The sequence below is a fragment of the Erpetoichthys calabaricus genome, chromosome 14 (assembly GCF_900747795.2).
Source record: "Erpetoichthys calabaricus chromosome 14, fErpCal1.3, whole genome shotgun sequence".
Lineage (NCBI taxonomy): Eukaryota > Metazoa > Chordata > Cladistia > Polypteriformes > Polypteridae > Erpetoichthys > Erpetoichthys calabaricus.
The window spans coordinates 35,837,394-35,857,950 of NC_041407.2; the positions used below are offsets into that span (position 1 = coordinate 35,837,394).

Here is a 20,557-nt window from a genome sequence, read left to right on the forward strand (position 1 = left end):
TTCACAAAGTTGTTTTGGAAAAGTAAGCAGGTCCACATCTTACATATATTTATGTACTACTACACACCCACACCTCCCCACATTCCATTCCCACAATTTATTTTATTTTGCTATATTACAGCTCCTGTGATAAAGAAATTAAAAATGTTATTTCAAATTCCATTTAGAGAGCTGGTTTGTTTGTCACCAGCGTGTGATCTGATAGTGTCGTGGTCACTGGCAGCACTGCCCAGCCAGCCCCTAGGATCTAGTCGTGAATAAATTACTAACAGTTATGCTAGACTGGAGGGGCCCACCTCAATGTGCTGCACAGGGGCCTTCAACAAGCTGGCTACACCACTGACAAATCTGTACCTCTTCACACCGCGATGTGACCTTGTATCTTACTCTTAGTGCAGACAGGGCAAACAATCTTCTCTGGAGTAAACAATAAGTCGTTTGCATCAGATACTGCCCTTGATAACCCATTTTATTTGTTCACAAATATATCTTAATACTGCAGTCCCTTCTATTTTAATGAAATTTTCTGTAGTTTGCATTTTGGGGTGGAGCACTTGTTTTGTACTTAGGGATGCCACTTATAAATTCTTAGTGGGTGGTACCAGTCCATTACCAGAAATACTGCTTTTTGTTTTTTTGTACACATTATTTATTTTGAATTATTCTTTCCAGATATTAATGAACTGAAAGTTTTTGTGGATTTGGCATCCATCTCTGCTGGAGAGAATGACCTTGATGTGGATCGTGTGGCCTGCTTTCATGATGCTATTCTTGGTTACTCATCCATGCTTTATGACTTGAAACCAGATGCTGGGTTTAATGTTTTTATGGAATCATCAACAAAGTTGTGGAAGGCACTAGAAAGCGATCCAGATCTTCCAAAGAAGCTGGTAAATGTCATTTTATAAAAGATTGTTTACTTAAATGTATGTCTCTACTATTATTTTAAAAGGTGTAACCTTACCTTATGGAATATAATCTGTAGTTTAACTTCTAAAAATGTGTTAAATGATGCTATTGTTTGGCTTCAAGAAACAAAGTTAATATATCACGTACTGTAGTTTATTTTAACTTACTGTTTGCTCTGTTGGTTCTTTTAGTCTAATCACATCTTTGACATCAAATTATAATAAACATGGTTAACATTTTGTGAAAGCCCACATAGTATGTATTCATAATTTATTTTTATCATTTACACACTGGTTCAGAAAGACATCAATTCTTTTGAACCTATACCATTTTTTATTAATGAATTTTTCATTGCATGGTGGTGTAGTTCATGGTGCCATTGTGGAAGGAGTTTAAATTTGACTTTTGCAGTTTTTACAATTTTTAAATGTTTGGACAATCATTGCACTGATTTCTGTATGAAATACTGTAGTTTTTTATTTTATGCATTTTTTTCATTAAAAAGATGGTGGCTGTACTTTTTTTTACCCTATATAGAAATGCTTCTGTAAAAAGACTCTTTATCTCAGTCTTATTTCAATTTCAGCATGACACGGCCCGTCATCTAGAATGGTTGAAATCTGTGAAGAACAGCCATGGTTCTGTGGAATTATCCTCATTGTTTTTGGCTACAGCTATTAATAATAAAGGCATATATATCATCAAATCACAACATAAAAAGGTAAAAAAAGTTCTATGTGAAAGTCTTATGATATTTTTCTTCCTTTTACACTGTTTACTGGCTACCTTTATGCATTATAAGCAAACTGTATATTTGTTCAGTCAAGAAAGTTAAGATCCAGCTAGATTTTGGTTTTCAGTAGTTTTGATTAACTTTGGTGTTTTGGTCTTGAAAGCATTCAATATAAGGATTTTTTTCTAAATGTGGTTTATTGTTTACATTTTTCTGAACAGAAGCTCCGTTAATAAACAGAAGTTGATGCTTCTCTTATTTTTAAGAAATTAATATTATAATGAACATATTTGGAGAGCAGATGTCTTTAACAACAAAAGTAGGTTCAAATGAAAGCATTTCTCACAAAGTACTAAATAACAGTAAATTGGTAAGAAAAGACAGGTGCCAAGCTAAGAAGTCCACATTAACATTCAATATAAATATATTACAATGCAAATAAAAACTGGCATTTCTGGTAACTAAGTCTGGTCAAAAAGTATAGACTGACCAGAAAACTACAACACGTTCAGAAATGCCCCCAAGGGATGGTCCCAATCTCCATTGCAAGAGTGTCGGTGTATGTGATGAATAATAATAATAATTCTTTACATTTATATAGCTCTTTTCTCACTGCTCAAAGCATTTTACATAGTGAGTTGGGAGCCACTTCAGCCACCACTAATGTGTAGCATTCACCTGGATGATGCAGTATGCTGTTAGGTGGTGAAGTGGCAAGTGGTACATAGCCAATTAGAGACAAAGAATGATTAGGGGCCAGAATGACTAGGCCACGATGGGCAATTTAGCATGACATCATGATACATCCTACTCTTTACAAAGTATGCCCAGGGATCTTTAATGACCAGAGACAGTCAGGACTTTGGTTCTACTTCTCATCTGAAGGATGATGCCATTTTTACAGCACAGTGACCCCATCATTGCACTGGGGCATTGAGATCCACACACAGACTACAGGGTAAGCACCCCCTGCTGGCCTTTCCAACACCTCTTCCTGAAGCAACCCAAGCTTTTCCTCGTGGGTCTCCCATCCAAGTACTAGCCAGGCACCAACATGGTTAGCTTCAGGTGGATGATCTGTCCTGAAGTGCATGTGATATGGCTGCGTAACATTAAAGGTGATTTTATAAATAATGAAGAACATTTACATGTCTTGGATTGACTTAGTTTGTTTAGACAATTTGGCTATTTCTGATTAAGCTTCAGTTTCTCCCGGCTCCACTGTAGTCAGTGCATGGCCAAAATCAGCAGCATCAATTCAGCCTCAGGGTGAAGGGGTAACAGTGAGGCGGAAGTCTAAGAAGTCCTGATTGTTCCTATCACTGTTGCCTCTTGTGAGAGAAGTTTCCATCTTTAAAGTTATTTAAATGTTAACTTGCGATTTACTATGTACCAGGAGATAGCGCACAGTGTTTGAAGATCTTTGGATGAGGAGGACATAGCGCCTGCATTTGTTGTAGCTAAAGCCCGCAAAGAATGATTTTGAAAATTACAATAATACCTTTACAAGCCATTATTTATTTATTTATTTATTCTTTTAATTTTAGTTTAAAATTTTTTTAAATAGTACAATGTGCAAGGCGGCATGGTGGCGTAGTGGTAGCGCTGCTGCCTTGCAGTAAGGAGACCTGGGTTTGCTTCCCGGGTCCTCCCTGCGTGGAGTTTGCATGTTCTCCCTGTGTCTGCATAGGTTTCCTCTGGGTGCTCCAGTTTCCTCCCACAGTCCAAAGACATACAGGTTAGGTGCATTGGCGATCCTAAATTGTCTCTAGTGTGTGCTTGGTGTGTGTGTGTGCGTGTGCCCTGTGGTGGGCTGGCACCGTACCCAGGATTTGTTCCTGCTTTGCGCCTTGTGCTGGCTGGGATTGGCTCCAGCAGACCCCCATGACCCTGTAGTTAGGATATAGCGGGTTGGAAAATGACTGACTGACAATGTGCAATTTATATTTATTTTTTATTACCATGTGCACTTTATATTTATTTTCATTTTATTTACTTCTAATGTATTTAGATTTTTAAAATTTGCTTTATTCTGTTATTGTTTTTATATTTTCTATATAAATGTTTATTTATTGGATTGTTTTATTTAATGTTTTTAACAAAATTAAAATAAAGGAACATTATAATGAACAAATAAAGATTACCCCACAGAAAACAAACAATTTACACGTCAATTAACAACAATTGTTCAGTTCATGGGTAGTACTCCTTATACTGTCCAGGCAAAGAAACAACTGCAAATGTGGTAACTGGATGGAAGAGGTAGATGAGTGCATTCTTCTAAAGTGGTTTGCCAGTAGTGAGTCTTCACATGGGTACATGTGTAAAATCATAATGGAAGTTGTAAATGATTGTGAAAATAAAGACACATCTCAAGAACTTCAGGTTCCTCTTGCCACAGCAAGGTCATTGTTTAGGACTGAAACAGCAAAATGACCCTGGGCATAAATGGGCTTCATTTGAGTAGTAAGAAGTAGCAAAAACCACTACTATCCAAGAAAAAACCTGAATACTTGTCTCTCAAGTCTTTTGAGAGTGTGTTCTTTGGGCAAACAAAATATGTCTAGTGTAAAGCAAACACAGCATTTACCAGTAAAAGCATCATATGAGCTGTAAAAAGTGTGGTGATGTGAGGATAGTTTTCATTCTCAAAGCCTGAAAAATTATTCATAAATGAAAAAACATTTGTATGTGTATGTATGTTTTAAATTTACTATATAAATAACCAAAAGAAAAAAATATCACTTTCTGAGAGTAAGAGAAATTTGGAGAAATACAGAAATAACCCTCCCATTAATTATTCCTGTTACCTGATGGACACTATGCTTTGCTTTAAACTGTCTAGTATTTCACAATCTTCTTTCTTATTTGGCATCTGGATACATTCTTTGTGTGGTGATGGTGTGTTATAATATGTGTTTTTATTAAGTTTAATGTCACTGTTCTCTGTGCCCACTGTTATGGACTCATTCACACAGGCAGACCAAATATGGTACAGGGGCACAGCATCAGCATTTAGAATTGCCGAGCCAAGCACAGGGCTAGAAAGCCACAGACAACTGGAGAATTGAATAGTCAGCCTAAAGACAGACTAGTATATTTCTGTCCTCTGTCAGTACACAATTCTCTTTCCTTGTTGGGAGAATGAGAACTGTATGTAGGCATTGTGCTATTCCTGTATTTTTGAAGGTGGGGTTTGAGTCCTTTCCTGTCCTTGTTTAGATCTGCAGCCAAGAGCCTGCACATGGAGCAACCAGAATATAGGGATGGACCTACAGCCAGCACTTCGAAGCTTCCGGGCGGAAGATTATGTCTTCCGTCCGAGGCCTGGCAGAAGATTATGTCTTCTGTCCGGTGAAAATCCTTTCAGCGTGGTGACGAAAGATGGCAGACTGCGTTACCCACATGCTTGATATGTCTGTCATAAGCTTCCCGTTTGTAATACCGCGTGAACCCATCAATAAAGAGCTAGATTATCCTTTTTACTTCTCGTGTAAATCTTGTAACCGTCTTATTGCATGCTGGAGGGGGATAATACCTTTTTTATTTATAATTATTTAAATTCAGGTTAATTAAAATGCTGCATTTGAAAAGAACACATTTCCAGAGAGCAAAGGAAACATGGTGTTACAAATTTAGATCAAATTTCATAAGCAGTAGTTGATTAATAACTGATAATCATTAAAAACAGACACTGCACTTCATAACACAGAAAATAGTGCAAGAATAAAGTTTATGCATTATAAGTGTATGAATTTGTCCAATTGTAAGTGAAAATATTTCAAAGATTTTTTTTTTACATTATGAAAAAGCATTAGTTTTTGTTAAGGTATAGCACATTGATGTGCATAAACCATAGCTGGGGATGGGAAGATGAGATGAGATGATATATTGACATCTGTCAAAAACTGTCAGAGCTCCCAGGCACTGTACTTCATTAGACTTCAAGTTTGCAAGCTGTTTGTACTGGCACTCACACATACAAACAAAGAAGGTCATTTGCTGGATGCATGCCAAGTACTCCCAAAAAATGTGATATGACAATGAAGGTGGAGTGCACTAGTGGTCTAACTTTGTCAGCCCTGCTCAGAAACCTGCAAGAGCTTCACTCAGCTGTCTCTAGAAAATTATGGATATATAATAAAATATAAATACATACTTGTGGGTCCCCACGAATGACAGGCTGAACTGGTCTCGTAACACAGAGGAACTATATAACAAAGGGCACCGCAGGCTCTTTTCCTTAGGAGACTTCTTTCCTTTAATGTAGGAAGTGACATCATTCATGTCTTCTGCAACTCTGTGATGGCCAGTGCGATATTCTACATTGAAGTGAGCTGGGCTAACTCAGTTACAGGATGCACTTTGGACCCCCTAAAGGTAGTACTGTATTGAAGGAGAGAATTAAAACAAACTGAGTGCTATTATGAATATTGCTGCACATCCTCTCTCTGACACTCTCATGCTATGTACTTTCAGCCAATGAATTCTTCATCAGAAATGTGTTAAGAAACACTACGGGGGCTCCTTTTTACCAACAGCAATACATTTGCATAATGCCTCACTGTAACTATGACAGCCAAGTCAGAACTTTTTCCAGCTTCTGTAAAAAAGCTAAATTTCCCCCTTGAGTCAAATAATTATCTATCTATCCACAGCTTTGGGCCCTGTAGTGAAAAGATCAACCTCTCTGTGTTGTTTATTAATCCATAAATTGTTTAATAGACCAGCATCTTGAGATCTTACTGCACACTCTGATTTAGGTAAGATTAGATAAACCTTGTTACTGCCATGGTGAAATTCAAAAGCATGGCACTGCATGGCACTGGGACCACATAGGATGTTTTCTTTCTGCAATTTCAGGGAAAAAGAGAACAGGTGCTGAAGGACCCTGCAGAGCTGGCTGGCACATATTTTCAGATTTGTTTGTAGTGATAATTTCAACAATGAAAACCCTTGGCTTTTTTAAGCTTTATGTGTAAAAAGAAGGATTTTGAAATCAGTCCAGAACTTAACTGGAAACAAGTTTAACGACTTAAGAATAGGAGTTACATACAGTAGTTATATTGTCTAGGTATAATAATAATTTAAAATGCTGCTGCAAGAATCATCTGAAACTTGCATATACAATTGTTTGAACAGTCTGTGAATAAGGTCAATCATACTTGAAATACATGCATGAATAAACCTCTCAGTATCCTCCATATTTAGAAAATTTCTAATATTTTTAAGTTGGGAAAAACAGGTTTTAGATTTTTTTGTAATGTGTCTTTTATAAGATAGTGTGATGTCAAAGATAATACCTAAGTTGGGATACCTAAGTGTGAATGTGTGAGTGTGTGCAAATGTGCCTTGAAATGGTTCCCACCTTGCAGTCCCATCTGGCTCACCGCAATCCTAAATTATATTAGAAGATCATTAGGAAATGGATGGATGGATGAATTTGCCATTTCCATCATTTGTTAATTAAGTGCTTTACCTCCATAATTCATTATGTTTTCTTTCTCTTATATTAATGCTTAGTTAATATAAATTCCCTCCTTTGGGTAAGTTTTATGCAAGTTTTAAACCAAAAAAGACTTTTTGCCTATGTTTTTCAGTCACCTCTGTATTGCTTATCCTCTTGATCATTCATTAAATACTGTATATTAACAAAAATCTGACCTGTAATTGAAGTAAAATAATTGAAAGGTAAAGATATTATTACCATAAAACTAATGCTTTTTTTCCTCACATATGCATTATGTGTGGCCCAATTATTGGCATCTTTTATTTCATATTTTGTGCAGTCTCCCATTGCTAAGATAACATGTCTATGTCTTCTCATATAATGTTTAGTGACGTTAGAGAACATATGTATTTTCTCATGGTAGAATCTTTGGGTGATGCTATTCCCTTTTATCCTTTTTATTACATAGACCTTAGCAAAATGCCCCAAATCTTATACTCTTACCACACTCTCAGGGTTGACTAGCTATTGCTACTACTATTGTCCATTGCATGAGATGGGTGCCTAACACAGTGGTCCTGTTGGCAATGGTGTTTATTTCTTTTTTAAAATATGTGAGATATCCTGTATTTTATTAATTTAAGTGGAACTGCCCAAAAGGATACTTAAAAGTTGAATAAGAAACGAAAGGAAGGAAAAAAATGCCTAAAGATCTTCTGAAGACTAAGCTGGCATCACGTTCACAGTCAAGTTCACAGTATGGCCTGTCGGAGAAATAGGTTTAGAAGGAAGACGAAAGCCCCAGTCAGGATATCCTGGTAATGCACCCAGTCTGACTCCCAGTGATTGCTGGAGTGAGGCTGGCAGCACCCATTACAAACACCCCCTATACTTCAACAGCATCGACACCATCTGGGTACATAACACCACCAGAGCACAGCAGGAAAGATGGGATAAACAAGGCTATCCAGCTGAAGTCATTGTTGATCATACAAAGTAGAATAGACAGCAGAATAGATAAACGGACCCTGTATATGAAGGATGTGGAAATATGTTTGTGCATTAATTCACTTGTTATACAAGGGAATGTTTGATCTTTAAATTTGTATTTTTGTGCAGTCAATCAAAAAAAAAAAATTAAAATCCTGAATATATCATACATTGCTTTGCAGTCTCCATACTTCATATGTATATGTTAAATCACGTCAAAATAATTAATAATGTAAACATATATTTCTTATCTTATCTGGGGAATTATTGTACATGTCCATCCATCCATTATCCAACCCGCTATATCCTAACTACAGGGTCACGGGAGTCTGCTGGAGCCAATCCCAGCCAACACAGGGCGCAAGGCAGGAAACAAACCCCGGGCAGGGCGCCAACCCACCGCAGTATTGTACATGTCATTGACATCAAATTAACATTGTAAGGCAGTAATCAACTGAAGTGAGGTGAGCTTTCCAAACTTCTGAGTTGAGAACTGTACTATACTAATGGTACATAATTGATATTTTCTCAGAAATGTGTGGTCCTTCAAGGTTGTTTGTAGCTTTCAAATTTTATTTTTCCTTCCTCTGTATATCTTTTAGTTAAGAATTTTGTTGCCATCAGACTATTCCAATTAGATTTCCATTATATTATTTTTCTTTTAATTTGTTTTTTATAGATATCTCTAGAAACCACTTTACAATTGAAAATGCCAGAGGAGCATGAAGAAGGTGTTCTAGAATTTCGGAACTATTCCTTAGAAGACATCAAAGAGCTTCAAAATAAGCTAATGCTGATGTCTGGGAAAGGTGAACAGGGGAAGTCTGAAGTAGACCATTTTGTGGAGGTAAAACAATATAATTTTATTTTAGGCAAAACTTCATTTACCTGAAAAACTTCCCAAATTAATGTAAAATCTTAATGGTTTCACAATATACACAGAAATGTGGCTTAAATAGTGTTAAAAGGAATAAGTAAACCAGTAAACTACAAAAACCTGATTTTATAAAAACTGTCAAACTCTTTCAGATGATGTGGGATGTGGTAATTACTGGAGGTTTTTACACTGCCAGGAAGTGCTTGCCCATTGAAATATTTTATCAAAACACAATTTGGCATTTTTGATTCTCTTCCTAATAAGCTATTGAGAGAGGAATTCTGAAGTATGTTCTTGTATACAATTTTCACTTGCTGCCAAATGTGTACTTGATTATTTTAAGTGTTTAAAGTATGACATTTACAATCAAACTGAACAATTCAAAGCTTTGTTTTTATTTGAATAATTCCATTAACATTTAATTATGCAGTGCACAAAATCAGAACCGTAATGCCCATAGGCAGGGGTCGCAAGTCCGGTCCTGGAGGACCACCGTTTTTGCTGCTAATTAATTTCTTGATTGACTTGCTCTTGAAGACTCAGACCCATTAATTGTTTCTTTTTCCTTAATTAGCAGCCAAACAATAGTGAGATAAGCCAAAACAACTGGTGTCCATCATATAATATCTGAAAATGAAGAAAGATGAAGGTCTCAGGAATATCAGTCTGCTCATTTCCCCAAAACATTTGACCAGTGCTCTTAGAAAACAGAAAATCAATAATTTCGGAAATGTCTGATATTGCACCACGAGAGCAGCAACAAGCCACGGAATTAAAGAACGGGTTTAATTAACGACAAGAATTGGTACCTCTTTAAGCAGTTGGTTGGATTGAAATTGGTTGCAGTTTGAGTCCCTGACTTAGTTGGTCTTCTGTTGGCTCCCTCGCTTCACATTTCATTTCTATTTGGGTGCCATTTAAGGAAAGAAGTGAAGCAATTCAGGGGAACGATGAAGAAATTCTGGGGAGCAAATCTTAAAAAGGCAATTTAATTAAAATGAATTCACAAGAAGTTAATTAGCAGTACAAACAGGGCACTCATTAAAAAAAAGGGTTTGAATGAAAACCTGCAGCCACGGTGGTCCTCCAGGACCGGATTTGGCGACTCCTGCCCATAGGCATTTAATCGGTCTGCTATAGGTTGCCACATGACCTCTCTCGCTTTCTTAAAAGTGGACACATTTCTTTTTTTGTGTTATTATGGATCAAGCACTGATATTTAAAAAAGAAACTCAGTTGAGTTTTCTTACTTTGTATTTAAAAAGAATAAGTTTATAAAAGGATACCTTCAATTGAATCCATTGAAAGAAAGAAGCAGATTTTCTTTCCAGCAGGAAGCCAGGATTAATTTTGCTGTAATCATTCCTAAATAACTGCTATAGGGAAAATAAAAAGAAGGATGTCAGATTTTAGTTGAATGTCAAAGAGAAAAAAAACGGTAAAGAGAAGGATATGGACAATTGGAACCTGAAAGCTGATGAACATTCTCAGAATACAGAATAAATAAAAATTCCTAAATTGTTTAGGATACAGAAAGTGTCAATGGAAATGTTCATGAGGTAGAATTTACAGTGAGTATTGTAAAGTCTGTGAACAATGTGATACTAAGTATGTTAATAGTTTCAATTTCAGGAAATTAAGGTTGTATTTTTTAAGAATAGAATTCCATAATAATATAGCTTCTAGCATCTCATATATCCAGATAGAGTTTAACAGCAAATATTTGCAAGAAGTTTTATAAATACAGAAAAGACACCAGTTTTACAAGAGGGTGAGAAGAATTGTAAGAGTTATAAGATGGAGATGACACAGTGAAAGTGATATTTGGTCTCCTCATGATTTGAACACTGTTTTCAACTTTAAATAGAAAAAAGAGAAGGAGACAAAAAAGGGGGAATTTCATTTTTAAGGTCTGATACACAAGGAGCCCTGTCTCGTCAAGTCTATGCATCCTGTCAAAGATGTGCCATAATATTTTTTTAAAAATTGTGAGTAGTTTTCAAAATTAGCTGCCTATAGATTAAGCAGGTTTGAAAATATATGTATATTATACACTTTCAGTAATACTTGTATAAAAATATTTATACATTGATATATAAAAATATTTATAGCATTGATCAAAGCATTGAGACACTTTTTTTTTTACTTTCTCAGTCATTATATTCACCATGAACAATGACCATGGTACAGACTACTGTAATTATTTTCCATCACATATCACAAAATGTTTTGCTTTTCTGTCTCTGTTAATATAAACATTGTATTTGTCTTTTTTTTTTGATTTTTAAAAAAATTTTCAGGTATTTTCAAATGTCCAGAGACTTGCCAGAACTTTTATTGATTTATACTCTACTGGAAATATGCTTTTCAGAGAATGGGAAACAACCATTACTTGTTCTGAAAATAAAGAGGCATGTCTGGTTATGGATTTTCATCTGGAAGACAAAATAAATAAGATAGTTGTAACGGGTGAAGCTGTAGAAGTGCTTCCAGAACTTTGCCGAAGGATGGAAAAGTGTTTTGAGTCTTGGAAAGTTTACATAGACAGAAGCAGATCACAAAATTATTTTTTAAACTATTACACTGCTGAGCAAATTGTTTTCTTGTGTAAACAATTATCTGATAAAAATTGGAACAAGTTAGAGGATCAAGCTCTAATAATGCTTTCATTCATCAAGGCTGATTGTACTCTTGATGATATCAGAGAGGCCTGCCATCAGTGGACTTCTAACAATTTTGGTAAACATTCTTCAAAGGAGGACTGTGATATATATCTTGAACCTTTTCAATTAGACGTCACCATGGACATCAGTAGGTCCTTAGAGTCTTTCCTACATTCTATAAAAGACAGGTACAAAGTTAGAAATTTTCCAGGTCTACTTTCTAATTTCAAAGCTGTAGATCAGTTATATCTAATTTGGATTTTTTACATCAACAATATGGAATACTTTCTTCCACACTGTTTAAAGGTCAGCACATTAGGGGAACTACTGGCAGTTTTGGGTAACATGCAGAAAAATGTGGTGTGCAGGAAATGGCCGACATTTTTGCAAGAAGGACGTCCAAACCTCATTAGTTGCCACCCTTCTGAAGTTCTCCTGTCTTCATTGTATATCTACATGTACAGTGGAAATGAACAGCTGCCAACCTATGATGAAGTCCTTTTGTGCACAGCTGACACAGCCTACGAACAAGTAGAACTGTTCATAAGAAGATGCTTATCCACACCGTACAAGGACAGCAAGATTTACACAATGTTATATGCTGATCGGCTGCCGTATGAAGTGGGTTTCAGGTTTGACCAGCTCTTTCAAAGACTTGAAAAGCAAAGCAAGAAGGATTACAAATTGGTGGTGATCTGCAGCTCTGCTGGGGAACATTGCTACATTCCTTCAGCATTTAGTCAGCACAAGGTACACATAACACTACATGAACCACTTGAAAAAATCCAGACATATCTCTCCAGTTGCTACAAAGTCCCAGAGTCAGTATCGTCTGCAGCTTCTGTATTCAAAGACAGGATGTTTGTGGGAATTGTGTCTTCGAAAAGAGCAGGTGTTGGTAAGTAATGCAGTTCTGTGCAACTTAATATATGAAAATTATACTATATTTATACTTATCTACATCTGTCTATATATTGTATTATACTATATCAATATTTTTAAATTTAATGGAGAATTTTTGTTGCTTAGAACTTTATTTTTTATAATTTTGCTACACTTTGTATTGAGTTTTTATTCTCCATCCTATAAAACACTGTTTATAATTTAAAAAAAAAAGAAAAATGAATACATTTCCTCTTGTTTTATAAAATAAGCTTAAAAATCTGCTGACATAATGTGGCCTCAGGCTGTCAGGTGGCCTCACACTGCAAAAACAAGTGGTGCATTGTAGCAGGTGCCTGATGACGTTGCTCAGAATTTGGGTTTTGACCCTGGTATATTTTGCATTCGTCTCATTTGAGAAATGTATGATGCATAATGTACAGTACTGAGCTGAATTAGACTATGTTTTACACAACTTGAAGTTTATTTTATCAAAAGTTGACTTCATCTCTATGTTCATTTTATGAAAATCTGAAGGTCTTGTTACCACATTCCCATTATCAAGAGGTACAGTCTATCGAAAACACTGGTGTAAAAAATTGACACTGGGCCAGGTTGAATGACTTAGGTTGGAACCTCCTTTTCTGGATTTGATAAATATTGCTTTCTTTAGAAGGCAAAATTTTTATCAGGTTTGTCAATACAGATTTAATAAGTAACAGCACTGGATGCCTATACTTTATTTAAATTTTTCATAAAAGATCTGATTGAAAGAAGAAAACAAAACAAAACTTTTTTTACATGTGCTTGTTATTTTCTATTAACCCAGTAGACCTTATGTGTTCTAATAGTTGAAGTCCAATTTTATACTTTTTCTTGCCCGAAAACATTTGCAGCCTGGTTTAACTTTTTCTAAGAATTGCTTTTTTTCTTTTTCTTTTTTACATTTTTTCAAGGCTTGCTTATCTTTCTTTCTTTTTATTCAGTGTATGTATTAATGTCAGTTTGGCTGTCTCTTCCATTGATACATCCATCTGTTTTGTAACCCTTCTATCCAGACAAGTCAATAGTCGTGGCTTGTTCCAATGCCCAGTTCACTAAACACAATGCACACACACACGCACACACACACACACGGACATGTGTCACTTACTCCATTCCAGGGAAGCTTGTTCTAACATCTTTGATCACAACACAAGAACCAACTGACAGGGTGCCAGTTCATTGTGCAGGCACCTTATTCACATACCCTTAGTCCCACTCACACATAGCAAATGTAGAATCACTAATGCGTTTAATATGCATGTTTGTGAGAATGTGGTAGGAACACAGAAGAATCAGAGGACAATCCATGCAGACACATGATGGGACCTCACATTGGCCATAACAAAGCACAGAATTCAAACCTAGTGTTGAGCATGCCAAGCCAAATTGCTATTTTAATTTTCAAGGTGTACAAAAATATTCTATGAGCCCCCTGGTACCACCTAAATTTTAGTTTATTTATTTACTTATTTTTAAACATATTGACAAACCATATACGCCTGTAAACTAATAGCATTTAACAGAAGTAGTTGTTTCATTGAAAATGTCTGACCAAAAGGCAGTAGCTGCGATAAATGTAATGTAGTCTGCAACAACCATCTTTATTTATGCTAACAACATTTAATAGCATTCTTTGAAAAATAGCCTATGAAATCAAACCTATTTCTTTATAATTGTGGTATATATGAACTTGCCACTTGAAATTTTGTTCAAAATTGAAGCTTTTTCATACTTAAAATAAATACCTAGCTTGGTCTTTCATTTTATAATGGAGGTTAAGGGGTAGGGATTTAAACATGAAAATAAAAGCCTTAAAACTTATCTGATATGTTTACTTTGAAACAGCAAAGGTTTCAAATTTTAAAAAATGTGCCTTTCTGCATTTCTGAGGCATGCTTGTGATAACAAAAGTTAACTGGAAGTTATACATTTTATCACATATACTTGGAACTATATTTCTTGAGAAAAATAGATAGATAGATAGATAGATAGATAGATAGATAGATAGATAGATAGATAGATAGATAGATAGATAGATAGATAGATAGATAGATAGATACTTTATTAATCCTAAGGGGAAATTCACATACTCCAGCAGCAGCATACTGATACAAAAACAATATTACATTAAAGAGTAATAAAAATGCAGGTAAAAACAGATAATAACTTTGAAAAATGTTAACGTTTATGTTAATGGTAATGTTGGAATTGAAGAGTCGCATAGTTTGGGGAAGGAACGATCTCCTCAGTCTATCAGTGGAGCAGGACAGTGACAGCAGTCTGTCGCTGAAGCTGCTCCTCTGTCTGGAGATGACACTGTTTAGTGGATGCAGTGGATTCTCCATAATTGATAGGAGCCTGCTGACCACCCATCGCTCTGCCACGGATGTCAAACTGTCCAGCTCCAAGCCTACAATAGAGCCTGCCTTCCTCACCAGTTTGTCCAGGTGTGAGGCATCCTTCTTCTTAATGCTGCCTCCCCAGCACAACACCGCGTAGAAGAGTATGTGGTTCCTATTCATTTGCTTGCTCACAGCAGCATTTGTTGTTGGAGTTTTTCTTTTTGGACAGGTGCACCTAACCTCACTCTAGCTTCAAGTGGCATTTGGTCCTTCCTTTTGTTACTATCATTCTATTACATGAACAATTATGTTCTGCCATGGCTTGTGTGTCAAGTTCCTGATTATAGTAGCAGAGCTGTCAGTATGAAAGTATGAGATTTGAATAGGTATCTGCAGTCAAACCATGGGATTCAAAATATTTGCTGGCGACACATGCGTACTCAAATCATATTTTTTTATATGTAGTGCTGGTGTACATACAGAATTACGTACAGACTGTAGGTTGATGGCAGATGTGCACTAAATTTTTTTTTCTCTAAATTCCATCTTATATCCAGTAAAGTTAAACACTGCATTGTATTGCAAGTGTAAAAACATTTTTCTTTATGCTTGTCAAATTGCATGTCAGTACTACTATCAGAAATGAACTGTGAAATGGATGATTGATGACTTTACGCCCCGCCCCAAAGGAAACTGTCAAACGGATGATTGATGACCTTAAGCCCTTGCTTGACCATAACCTGTCAAAGGGGTGATTGATTGACAGCTTTAAGTTCTGCCACAAAATATGATTTATGAAAATATGAAATATGAAAATATGGAAATATGAAAATGTAAATTATGAAAATATGCTTTATAAAATGTGCCATGCCCCTAGGGGTGGGGAAGGTTAATATAGGGGTTGGACAACTGTCATAATTGATAATCTCTAAACCCATCCTTTTAGGGAGGAGATTTTATAAACGAACCCTTATCACACCCTGTTACCAATTCCCACAACCATGAGGTATACCTTTGTCTCTCTAACTGCCTATAGGGTTAGGGGAGAGGCATGTCACTCCACCCGGCTGAGGCAGGAGACGAAAGAGTTCTTGTATAAAACTCTAGTTATGTAGTGAAAACGTTATGACAAACAAAAGCTCATAGAATGGACAGTCTTGTGAATGCTCCTAAGAAAATGAAAACAAACAGGGTTTCCAGAATGCTTGAGTTACGGGACCCTCGATTCAGCTCAGCTTGGTACGATTCTAATTGTGCTTTGAGCCAGATAGAAGTAAAAAGAAATGCTTGGGGACAGCTCACGGTGGTGGTTTCCAAGAAGGAGCCTATTCTTCCTGAATATAAAGAAGACGGTAACGAAGAGGGGGATGAGTATCCAGAAAATGAGATAAAGGAACGAGTGAGTGAAATTCATTTTTCTATAAAAGACTGGACTTTTTTAAAATTTCTTATTCCAAATACTGATGAGGCTATTCATCAAGGAAAACTGTCTGACCAAATGAAAAGAATTAAAAGAAATCTGGAGCCATTGTTTTCAGAGGAGGAGATTTGCATGTTGAATAATTCATGCTCGGAGGAGGAAGAAGAAAATTGGGAAACACCCACCCCTAAGTAACTGGAGATAAATACAGAGGTATTTTTTCATAGATTACATTAACCTAAAGCAATATTCGAGATGTCTTCAACCAATTATCCTACCGAAGCTGAGCTCCCAGAACCCTCAAACCAACGCCACCTACTCTGCTCCAGACCAAATGATGATGACCGTCGGTAACCTACAACCCAGCTACTCTGCTCCACACCAGATGCTGACAGCCAATGATGTGTTTTGGTCAAGTAACAACCAGCACCTCTCTGGCTATGCTCCTGATCAGGCATGTTGGTCTACGGAACAGATGGTGCCCACCGATTGCCTGTTTTGGCCTGATGATATCGTTCCCAACTCCGGATACTCTGTTCCTAACAGCTCTCCTCCAGGCCAGCTGTCTTGGCCGGACCTTCTTGTGCCTTCAACTGACCAGATCTATTGGCCTGAGCCTCAGTTACCTGCCCCTGATGATATGTATTAGTCGGACAGTCTCCTGGAGAACCGCACAGTGCCTGACATTTTTGCACCTGCTAATGTTAGGGAGCCTAACAGGGGCTGAGGAGATAGCCATTCAGGCCATGTGGCAAGAAGAGGCCGTGGACGAACTAGTAGAGGCTTTGGCCGCTTGAAAAATATCACCCAAGAATGATGATTATATGGGTATGGACCATGAACAAACCGATGGACCCCTGGGTGAAACATTTTGAAAGGCTGTGAAACTGGTCAAGAGTTTGATTGCGGCTCTGCTGGATATAATAGTTGATCAGGACCTAAAATGTACCTGTCAGGGGTGTTTAATAGATCACCCAAGCCAGACACAGCATACAGTACATGTCTGTTTGAGCCTGACTCTGTTTATCGGGTTGGCCGTTTTCAAGAGGTTCTGGCTGTTTTTTTCACAAACTATGGCTCAGGAGCCTGGTCACAAAGACTCTGGGTTGCTTCAACATCTTTCTGCCTTTTCACAAGATTCACGCATTTGTCCAAAATGCTGTCGACGACCTGACAAATGAACATTCTATCAATGAGGCTATTGTACAAGCCTTTCATAACATGGATGATGACTCTTACTCAAAAATACGTGAAATAGCTGATACTTTCTCTAAATGCCATTTTTTGTACCTGATATGTCTGATGTACGTTTGGGGTTTTATGGGGAATACGACATGGAAAAATCAGATGAAGTGTCTGAACTGAATATACATGTGATATAACATGTTTTTGTCTGCTTTTAATCATGCTGTTTTGAAGTGGTTGGTAAAACATCTCTGAATTTTAATATTGTTTTTGAAAATTACCAATAAAGCACCATTTGATTTTTAAACCATTGACATTTCTCTTTCACCGTCAATGATGGAGAGTTACATGAAAAAAGTTTATTATAACCTGGCAAATCCTGGCAGCTTTGGGGGAAAAACCTCTTTGAAAAGAGCTCTTGAGGTTTCGGGTCAGAAAAGTAATGATCATCAGGTGTTGGATTGGTTATCTGGTTAATATTCTTATACAGTTCATAAACCCGGTAGAAGCCATTTTAGGAGAAATAAGGTTTATGTACAGTATTTGATATAGACTGCAATGGCAGATGGATTTAGCGGACATGACAAATGTGTCCAAGCATAACCGGGGTTATAAATATTTGTTAACCTTTATTGATGTAGTTTCTAAGTATGCGTGGGTATGGCCCCTGAAGAACAAAAGGTACACATGGCTACGGCCCCTGAAGAACAAAAGGGGTAAGGAAGTGACAAGACCCTTCCAAGACATTCTGAGCACCGGTAGAACACCAAAGAAGCTCTAGACCGATAAGGGGAAAGAGTTTTTCAACCGAGATTTTCAAAAGCTGTTAAAGAAAATCGGAATAAAACATTTCACCACAGGATTAAAGGCTTCCGTGGTGGAGAGATTTAACCGCACACTAAAATCTAAAATGTGTAAATATTTCAGTGCGTATAATACGAGAACCTACATTAATAAATTGTTGGATCTAGTATACTCTTAAAACAAAAGTTATCATCCAAGCATAAAAATGGCTCCTTCTGATATAAACACGTTAAATTCCTGCAAAGTTTTCAAAAATGTACAGTATATGACGTAGCCAACCCCCCGGGTCCACTCTTGTTTAAGTTCATAGTAGGAGATACAGTTAGGGTGTCTAAACATCCTTTTGCAAAAGGTTATGAACAAACATTTTCAGATGAAATCTTTACAGTATCTGAGCTTGTATCTAGGGCACCGGCTGTGTACAAACTGAAAGATTACGTTGATGAAGAGATCCTAGGATCCTTTTACAACCCTGAATTGCAAAAAATTAAAGTAAATTCCACAGACTTTTACAGGATCTAACAAATACTGGCTAGGAAAGTTAAGAATAAAAAACAACTCATTTTAGTCAAATGGCTCAGGTGGCCAGAAAAATTTAACAGCTGATTACCGGAGAGCCAAGCCCAAGATGTTCAATAAAATCCAGAACGCTCCTAATCGGCTCATCATTCTCTAATGGCACACAATGGAGTGCTAATGTTTTTTTGTAACTCTGCCTAGCAACACTTCCTCAGACATATTTCCTATCAACACAACATGTTTAAAGGATGATGACACTCTGTAATGACATAAAATTGTATTTAATAAACAAACAATTTTACAAATTAATAAGCAATCCAATCCAGTTTTTTTTTTCTTGGTTTCTGTCGGTAGGGGCTAACTTCAGGTTGATGAACAGGAAGGGGGGAGGCGGCAGGTGGCTTAAAACTTTCAAGGAGTTCTCTCGTTTCATCATTAGGCACAACAGAAAATGGAATGTTTAAACCGGCCTTTGCATTTACAAATTCCTTCCAACCACACGGCCACCTATGCTCAGGTATTGTATGAGCTGCTGTCAGATTACGTACCAAATCCACCATGTTGGAGCTGACTAAACGTTTACCTTCTAACAACAGCTCTCCACGATTATTCCAAAATGCGTGATTGGGATTGACAGACATTTTATGTAAAACAAATTCAACATTTTTCTTTGCTTTTATAGGTGCACTTCTCAAAACCTCTTGCCAAACCCAGTCCTCAGACACGTTGACTGTTCTAATGTCCCCCTCGAAATTTTCTTCTTTTGGTAACATGAGTGTCAGACTGTTAGTTTCTTTATCGGCCTTTTTAACTAACGTTAAATATCTCTGCAAGGTAGAGGTGTAAAGCTTCACCTTCTTGTCAGCCCCTATATCACAGCGTTGCAGGACGTTTCTCATTTCCTTGTCCAGTTCAGTTTCAGTGGCGCTCAAGAGATCGTTTGGATTAGTGTTCTTTTGTTGAAAAAGAGACATTTGTTGCTGCGGTACCAAATACATTTTTTGAGCATATTCCATGTCTATATTTTGTGAAAGCAATGGCCTTCACTATTTCCACACTACACCAAGTCCCGGTTAAAGTTCTGTTTACAGTCCACAGTCTGAGATTCTGTTTCTGCGCAGGAGCGATAGAGGATGAACATTAATTTCCTGCAAAACCTGAGAGGCAGGACTGGAAAATTGAGACCACATGGAGGCTGGACGGTGGCTTTAATTAAGCCGAAATACTGGCCGAGATCACCAAACTGCTGAAAAATGATGGTGGGATGATTCTTAGGCATCTGTACCAGACAACAATTTTAACATGTAGCAAGTTTTCAAATTTATGAACGTCCGCAAAGGACACTTTTTTATGCTCAGATAATCCAGCCCTGCTCTGAAGGTTGTACGCTTCACGCATGCATAACTGCGGATTTTGTCTGTACCGGTCTTCCATTAGGGTAAGCAGACAAAAGGCAAAACAGAACTGATTCCCGTAATTATAAGAAATAATAAATGCTTCATTTTCATTCTGACTATTTCATGATTGAGTAGAGTGGACGCTTTGCGAGCGCTGCTAGCACCCCTGCTAAGTGACCGAACAATCTGTATGACTAGCATCAGAGACTCATCAGTTAATACACTTGTGTGACTCTGAAGAAGATTCTCTATCTGTTGAAGAAACTCATCTGAATTAATATTGGTTCCAGTCATCTGTATAAAAACACTAATAGGTAAGGAATCAGCATGCAATTCTAACTG

General features: G+C 37.0%; 1 protein-coding gene across 1 annotated transcript in view; it reads left to right on the forward strand.

Annotated features, from left to right (window-relative positions):
• Window positions 1–20,557, forward strand: part of LOC114664444 (E3 ubiquitin-protein ligase rnf213-alpha-like) — a 282,755-nt gene that overhangs the window by 21,439 nt on the left and 240,759 nt on the right. Inside the window, exons 6-9 of the mRNA XM_051918957.1 lie at window positions 673–890; window positions 1,496–1,639; window positions 8,761–8,928; window positions 11,259–12,519. Of these exons, the coding sequence (XP_051774917.1) occupies window positions 673–890; window positions 1,496–1,639; window positions 8,761–8,928; window positions 11,259–12,519 (1,791 nt within the window). The remainder of the gene's footprint in view (window positions 1–672; window positions 891–1,495; window positions 1,640–8,760; window positions 8,929–11,258; window positions 12,520–20,557) is intronic.